This window comes from Quercus suber, unplaced genomic scaffold (genome assembly GCF_002906115.3).
Source record: "Quercus suber isolate HL8 unplaced genomic scaffold, Cork oak 2.0 scaffold_250, whole genome shotgun sequence".
In the NCBI taxonomy this organism is placed as follows: Eukaryota; Viridiplantae; Streptophyta; class Magnoliopsida; order Fagales; family Fagaceae; genus Quercus; species Quercus suber.
Window position 1 is genome coordinate 493255 of NW_027069706.1, and position 8559 is coordinate 501813.

General features: G+C 35.6%; 1 protein-coding gene across 1 annotated transcript; it reads left to right on the plus strand.

Annotated features, from left to right (window-relative positions):
* Window positions 1-2893: 2893 nt before the first annotated feature.
* Window positions 2894-4868, plus strand: LOC112000715 (uncharacterized; the record flags this gene model as incomplete). The annotated part of the gene is given in 2 exon segments (XM_024032879.2): window positions 2894-3879; window positions 4710-4868. Coding segments are annotated over 2 exon segments (680 nt in total), but the record flags the coding sequence as incomplete, so codon positions are not given.
* Window positions 4869-8559: the final 3691 nt, after the last annotated feature.

Genomic DNA, 8559 nt, shown 5'->3' on the forward strand with positions numbered 1-8559 from the left:
AATAGAATTCAACACATAAAACTGAGGACTTCTCTCTCTCTCTCTCTCTGTTTGGTGGCCAGAAAATACAGGAAAATTAAAATGGGAGGAAATCTTAAAACTTGGCTGAGTTAATTGTTGATTTCTTTGCTTCTAATATAATGCAACACATAAAAGCTAGGGTTCTCTATCTCTTCGAGGACTGATTTTGTGTGTTTGGTTGATGAGAAACTACGAGAAATTTGAGGACAAGTTTAAAATTGGGTTCAAAATTGATAGTTGATTTTGTTGCAATTAATAAAATGCAACACATTAAAAATAAAGTTACCCAAACAGAGTGCTGCGTTTTATTTTTTAAGTTTTAGAAACTTCTTCATGAAATTATTTTTAGTATATATATATATATATATTTTAATGTTACGTTTGAACAAAGTTTTGATCTTGAAGGAGTCAAATAAGCCTCCAAATTGAAAATTCTATGTTTTGGGTTTTTTTACTTGGCTTTTTGAGTATTGAAAATAGTGTGTTGTGTATGTGGGTGTGTTGCAGTTACAGGTTGTGTGGGCAACTGATCCTCTTGTCCAATGGAGAGAAGGAGTTGGGGTTGGTGCAAACAAGGACAACACATCATCATCTTCATCTAAGCTTTTGCGGGCAGAGGTACCTCTGAGTAGACATGGAAGAGGTAACAAACTTGCTTCGGCTATAGTGAACCCTAGAAGTAATAATAATGAAGGGTCTTCGAGTGTTTTAGATGTGCCATTTAGGGGCAGAGAAATTATTGCTTATGATGATATCCTGTAATTGTAGAACTAGTACTTGGGTTATTCTATTTAGTAAGAAATTGAATTTGAGTTAGGTTTATTTATTATAGATAGGATTTTAAGTTTATGTAGGACTGAAGTTGCTTGAAGGAAAGGTTGGTTAAAAGAATAGAGTAAAAGCTGTTGGATGGCATGTAGCTTGTGGTTTTAAGATGAGTTGGTGTTGCCAAGATTTGGCCTTCTTCTTCTTCTTCTTCTTCTTCTTCTTTTTTTAATTAATTGGTTATGTAATTGGTTCGGTTTTAACAAATTGTTGGGAATTTACTCCTTTGTAATGTTAATTCAATAGTGGCTTGTATTTATTATTAGTTTCATTTGGTTCAATTAAGGCTGGATTTTGGTTGAGTTTGAGTTTGATGTTGAGAGTTTTAAGCATGGGAGTTTCTAAACAAGTTCTTTTTGTCAAGAGTCTTGTAGCTCAACCGACACTTCCAATATTTCAATCAGAAACATTTAGAATTCACTCCCCCTTCCCCCATTTATCGAATTATCAAAAAAAAAAAAAAAAAAAAAATCAGTTAATGCAGTTTATGTTGTCTCATGTCTGAGGTTTGTCCAAGTAGCATGGTTTTGACAGTGTAGGGTGATTAGTCCAGAATTGTCGTTGACAGTCCAATATGAATGCGTGCACATATTGCAATCTTACCTTGTTTTTGGTAAAACAAGGTGGGCATTGATATTTTTCACGCTGCGACTATGTTTATGTTTCACATTGTCATTTATGCGGTTGCATCTAGAGGCTTGCTTACCATTGGCACAGATTATTCTCATAATACTGCCATTTTGAGTTGTAACTTATCGTAGATTTCCTGCAATTCCACTCAATTAATCACCCTTAATTACTCAATTTGGCAAAAAAAGAATCACTGATAAATTATCAACTTTTGGATGATTTGGCCCTATTGAAGGATCAGAGATTGCAGCATCACGGGTTTCTTCCTATCTTTTACCCGAGTTTTTAAGTAAGCATTCGTAAAACAGCGGGGAAATGTCATAGCTTTGTTGTTCAGTATATGTAAAAATCAATTTGAAGACAGTCGTGAGTGTCAGGTTGGTGTTTTAGACTTTCGATTTGTTCAAGTACTTCCCAAAAAAAGGGAAAAAAGAAAAGGAAAGAAGAGTGACACTTTAGACTGGGGATCACCTCCTATGGGTTATTCATCTCTTTTCAAAGGCTTAAGCTTAATTACAAGTAATGCAGACATTGTGTGGTATAGTGTTCAATATGCTTCTAATATGGACCTTTTAAGCGTAGTCGTTTTTAGTCTAAATGGAGTGTAAGAATGTAAACTTCTTACTTAAAATTTAAATTAAAAAAATGTAAAGTGCACTATTTAAGTTTAACTGAAATTTATTTTAGTCTTTTGACTTTACTTTCGTTTAATTCAATCATCTAAATTTTAAAGTTATTCAATTAAGGCATTGTGTCCAATGTCGTTAAAATAATTGCCGTTAAGGATGCAATTAAGTAATGAAATAAGATTTTTGGAAAAGAAATTCTGACATAAAAAATCTATAAAATATTTTTATTAATTTTATAATTTTTTTCATGTGAAAATAATATTTTTTTAAGGGCAATTTTTTTAACAAAATTAGGTAGATGGCCTGCATCGAATAAATTTGAAATTTAGATGACTTAATTGAATGATAGTAAATTTAGAGAACTCTATTGAATTTTAGCCAAACTTAGAGGATGTGATTTCCATTTTTACCCAAAAAAAAAAATCTTGAACTCAAGCCTAAAATGTGGGTGTTTTAAAAGGTTGCATAATGATTTTTTTTTAATAAATGTTGTAATCATTCTAATTAGATTCACCTGATTCCATAAGTCAGAAGAGTAGTACAATCGAATCGTAGGCATGGCTTTTGAAATGGAGATGATTGACTTAGTTAAATTTGTTGCCACTTGCCACTACCCTATGTCTGTGTTTTGTATCATTGGCAACTACTAACATCTTATTCCGAAATAAACTAAGCCAACTTGTCCATCTTGTTTCAAATCAAATTAGAAAGCAAGCATCACTTAGATAAAGACCAAGATAGATCATATATCTAATCTTAAAAAAATATTACACTGATTAATCCGCAAATTTAATCTAGCAATGCTTTAATATAATTATCCATCTTAGTTGTTTTCTGTCGACTTCTATTCCGATCAATGCGGCAATTCCCATTTGTTACCCTCTCTTGCAAAACCTTTTGTCCTATCAATAAACCGTAAGAAGGTTTTGTTTCCCATATCTCAAAAGTCAAAATTGAACCTCGTTAAAACCTCCCTGTTTGTTTGTAACTCTGTAAGCTCATACCCTCTCTCTCACTTCCCATTTCCCAAATATCAATCCAAATTGAAACTCAAACAATCACCGAAGCAGCACATTTCTGAGCTAAAGTACGTTTTTTTTTTTTTCCAGATACTGTCGAATGTGTAGCAAGTACCTTAGAATTAGAATCTGTTACTCTTAGTCCCTAAGTTTAAGGAGCTGAAAAGAAAGTTGTGCTAAATTGTAAAACTCATCCCCCAAAGGCTCAACTCTTCTCTATCTTTCTGTTAATCAATGGCATCCTCTCTATTATCGTCACCATTAACCTCAACATTCTCTACTCGGAGGACCCACCTGAGATTTTCACTCCAGCATGGCCTTTTCCCCATTAAAACTAACAAAGAACCAATTTTCAAGTCAAACCCACACTTAACATGTCAAGCTTCACGCCATTTTGGTCCTCTTCTTGCAACCAGAGCTTCCTCTGATGGGTTTCTTGAGAAACTTGAGGAGAGTGAGACTTTGCCATTCTTTGAGGAACGGCCTTTCAAATTTGTAGTCTTGGTGATATTGTGGGCTTCTGTGTCTCTGGCTTGGTTTGCAGCTTCTGGGGATGCTAAGGCTGCTACTGATTCCATTAAAGCCTCGAGTTTTGGCCTAAAGATTGCGAGTAAGCTTCGGAGTTTGAGCTGGCCTGATGAGGCTGTTGTATTTGCCCTGGCTACGCTTCCTGTGCTTGAGCTTCGCGGGGCTATTCCTGTTGGGTACTGGATGCAGCTCAAGCCTGTTACCCTAACTATCCTATCGGTTCTTGGGTTAGTCTTTTACCTTGTTTTCAAAATCCCATTTCTGATATTCTATTTGGGTCTTCTTGGAATTTTGATTTTACCAATTTTCTTTGTTATGGTTGTCTTAGTTAATTTTTTCCAAGGGAAAAATACACAAAAACCCGCGTGGTTTTCTAGTGAAACATGGAACTCCTTTGGGATTTTTAGTGTAACAGTTGACTCCAATGTTATTGTTTTATGTGTAAACTATATAGTTAATTGTATAACACTTGCCCCGTTTGGTAGAGTCGTTGAACAACTCATTTTCAGTTTTTAAATAATATTAAACGCATTTTCACACACTTTTTTACTTACACGTATTTCAAAGAATACAAACAATATTACTCAAACTCCTCTAGCAAACGAGGCTTAGATATGTTGAGTGTAGTGTAAGCGTATAACACAAACCCCATGTGTTACTATTTTTTGGAAAAATACAGTTCTAAATATGGACACGTGTCATCATATTAACAACTCATTATTTATTTTATGGATGATTAGCGGTTTACACATAAAACAATAGTACATGGGGTTAAGTGATACACTTAAAAAGGTTTGTCTTTTTCCAATTATAGTGAGGTAACAGGAATACACTGTTCATATTATAGACCATTTATCCTTAGCTCATGTTTTTCTCAGTGCCCTTAAGCTCATTTGATAGTATTTGTGTTTATAGTTGAAGTTCAATATTTTGAGATTATTAATACTATTGTTGAGTATAAGGTTGTCCTAGTGATTATTGGTGCAAGGTGGTTTAATTTTACCAAATTGGTAGTTTGATGAGATTGAAATTGACAAACTTGGGGCTGTATCTGTAGGAACATGGTTCCTGTGCCCTTCATCATACTATACTTGAAGAAATTTGCATCTTTTCTTGCTGGGAGGAGCCCATCTGCATCTCGATTCCTTGACATGCTATTCAAGAGAGCCAAAGAGAAGGCTGGCCCTGTGGAAGAGTTTCAATGGCTTGGCCTGATGTTTTTGTGGTGCCTTTTCCTGGAACAGGAGCATGGACAGGAAGCTTCATAGCTTCTATTCTTGAGATGCCATTCTGGGAAGCTGTAACTGCAAATTCGCCTATTCTACAATGTCTCAATTGGGTTAACCTTTTATTGTGTTCCCATTTTGTTTCCAATATGATCCTTTTGATCATGATTAGAAGAGGCTACTAGTGTGCTATTGCAGTAATATGTTAAAAAGCTAGAACTAACTGTCATGTTGGATTTATGGCATTTTTTCCATCTTGGTTCTGCTTCAATATTTGGAAAGGAGACGTCTATTTTTATTGTTGATTAGAGATACAAGGTTGGAAGTTTAAGTTTCTTCAGTGTGCTGCACTTCTTGATTAGATATTATACAAGTAGCATTCCATATGCATCATGTCTGACCTTAAGGAGTTAAGGTTCTGTGATCATTAGCAATTAATTATCTTATGCACAAGCTTAGCTTTTGTTGGATCCAGAGGAGCAAGAGAAGTTGCATTAGGCAGGCTGGAGCTGGCTCTGCCTGTAAGACAGGATTGGGTGTAAGATTTAAGAATGTGCCTTCTATGTGTTAGGCACTTACTGATCTCCGAGATAAGGGAGCGCTAGTAGATGTGTGCTATTGAGTATTGAGCAGTAGTCTGTTTTTGTAAATTAACAAAGGAGTGCCTACATATGTTGCTCTAAAAAAAATTTAATCCCTGGGAGACTGATATGAAGCCATTTCTTGCTACCTCTTTCTTTGTGATCTACTTCCTCATTCAGGACTTAAATTTAGTTTCTTCTGGCCCAATTATTTGTCTAGGCATATTCATTCATAAGGAAAACCATTTCTTTTCTGATAGAAGCAAAGTCCTGGCTGCGCCTTTTAAGAATGCTGCTCACTCCACAATAATCTAATGATTCTAATCTCTGAAGTTGGGCGTGCTAATGCTAATTCTTATCCCACTACTTCTTTGAAATTGTGATTTACTAATTTCAGACCATACCTAAGTTAATCTTAGTTCTTTAAACATCTTTGTTTTTCAAAGGAGATATGGTATGTTTACTATCTTGTTCCAGAAATCATTTTTAAGCTGCTAGCTTCACTAATGCTTGTATAGAAGTTCTTGTGTGGACACCATGTGATAATATATGTAACAATTATGCTGCTTCTATATAATACCTAAAAGTTGAAATATAACATTTATTTTTACAATACTCCTATTGAGCCATATCAGCAGAGTTTTTCGGTCCAGTTCGGTCCATTTAGGTCAAGTTCGGTCCACTTTGTCCAATTTGGTCCACTTACGTTCAGTTCGGTCCATTGGGTTTATTTCTTAATTTTTGGTTGAAAAGTATGAAATTTTATTCTATTTAGGTCAAACTCTTTAGTTTTGAGTTAAAAAATTCAAGAAAAATAGGCATTAGAAATTAGAAATATAGGCCCTAAATGAGCAATAAAAATGATAAATATTCTAAAGATTACCTTGAAACTTAGGTTTCAATAAGATATGTGTAGGGTCTGTTTTTGTTGCCCAAGCCCAAAGGATATGGGTTAAGGGCCCAACGAACCCAGAACAATGAATTTGTAGAGAGTGGATCGAAGGTTTAGGCGCTCGCCGGCGTACATGAAGCATGAACTACTTTCCTTTTATTTGAAAAATACTAAGAATAGTTTACAACTGGGGGATGCTTCTCGGCCCATGGCCGAGGAGGTTTTTTCTTCCCCTTTTCTTTTTCTTCTTTTCTAAAAACCCCCCTTTTACACTTTGTTCCCCTTTCTTATATATCCCTCTCTTCCTCCTCCTGTTGATCATCTATTGGCCTCCCTTCTGACCGTCGGTCCCATCAGAGGTCATATCCGTGCTCAAGTGGCTCGCCCTGATCGATGTTGCCCTGTCAAGGGGTTACATCCCCATTAATGCGGCCAGAAAGGTTAGGTGAGCGTATTCAATGCCGAGGTGACAGTTCGCCCAGGGCTTGCCCCTTCTCCGTACTTCTGTTGCCAACGCGTGGCACTAGGCCCTCTCCTCCTCGGATATTCCAGGAGTCCTTTGGTAGGGTGGTCTTTGTGTTCTTCCGAGGTCTCGGACGCCCGAGGACAGGGTCATCCTCGGACTCATCATGCGTCCTTGGCGTGGGCCATCTGGGCCTGGCTTGGAGTGGGCCAAGGCTACCCAATTTTCTGGCCCCACAATATGCATTATTCTTATATTTGAAAATAAAATAAAATGTTATAATTCTAAACTTATATAATAATTTAAACTAAATGTAATATGCTACATGTGTTCATGGAATGGGGGTGTATATTTAAAAAAAAAAAAAAATCTTGAATATGTTCAAATTATTCAATAGTATAACATACTGCAGGAGTGCTGTTTGCACAACAGTCATTGATAATTTGAAATCTTAGAGAATCAAAAGGATCAATTGTGAATAGATGAGGAACTTGAGTCCAAGTGAGAAGGTGTTGTTTATGCATAAGTCCTTTAGAAGACCATCTGAGGTTGGATATTTGATGAAGGAGGTCAAATCCTATAAGAAGGTCTTTCCTGTAAAGGGGAGCCAAAGGACTTGGTGTTTGATGGTGAGTGTTAGGAAAATTCTGATGAGGATAGGCTTGCTTTTCAGGGTGATCAAAAATGTTTCTCCATTTGCTGCTCTGAACATCTGATGATGAGGTAACCAACATTCTTTGGGTAATATCTTAGGATGGAAAATTGTTGCTACTGCCCTGTATCAAATAAGGCTATTACTGAATGGGTCTGGCATAAGTATCAAGGAGGATGTTTACTTATGATCATGTTATAGCTCAGAATGATCACTAGAAGGTTAAAATAGTAGTCTAATGTCAGGAGACCCAGGACTAAACATGTACTCCTGTGTTGCTGTAGCTGGAGCCTGATATGTTACTTTTCCCTTGGATTATCATTATTTTCTAGGTCCATTACCCTAAGCCCGAAGAGTCATAGAGGTCTTAGATGTTGCTCTTTAAAGCCCATAAATGGTATTGATTCTGAATAGCCCCATAGACGTGTCTAGTAGAGGTTTTTGGATTGGAATGGCAAAAATCAGAAGTATTGAGACCTAGAATATAGGTTGCCCCAGCCCATTTGTGAAACAATTTCGATTATTTGATTTTCAAACTTGAAATTTAGTGGTTACACTATGCTTCAAACGACAATATAATTTAGAGTAATGGAATTTGTGGAAGACTTGCAAGCAAGTTAATAAGGTAAGTCAGCACAATCTATGGCACTCCCTTTTAAACTCTAGATAAGGAAAATTCTAGTAACCCATGAAAGACCTCTCTACAGCTAAAGTTCCCATTCATGAGGCTTTGCACTTTGCAATGCAGATCTTAAAGTTTTTTACAAGAAGACCAAAACCCACTTTCCAGAAGAATGGCTCCACGGGACCACGTCCCATAATTATTTATAAGGGAAGAGTTAGAGGAAAATGTAATATAATTATTTTATAAGAATATAACATAAAATTATGTGTATTTAAAACTATTTTCTATTTTTATAAGTTTTATGTGATAGAACAAATAATGCATTTTGCATTCAACAACAATACATACATACATATATATATATATATGAAAAAAGTATTTAGTAAAAAATTAAATTACTTAATTATAATATTGTTTTATATAAATAGAGAAGATGTTATAAATTATATTTTTAAAATATATCATAAT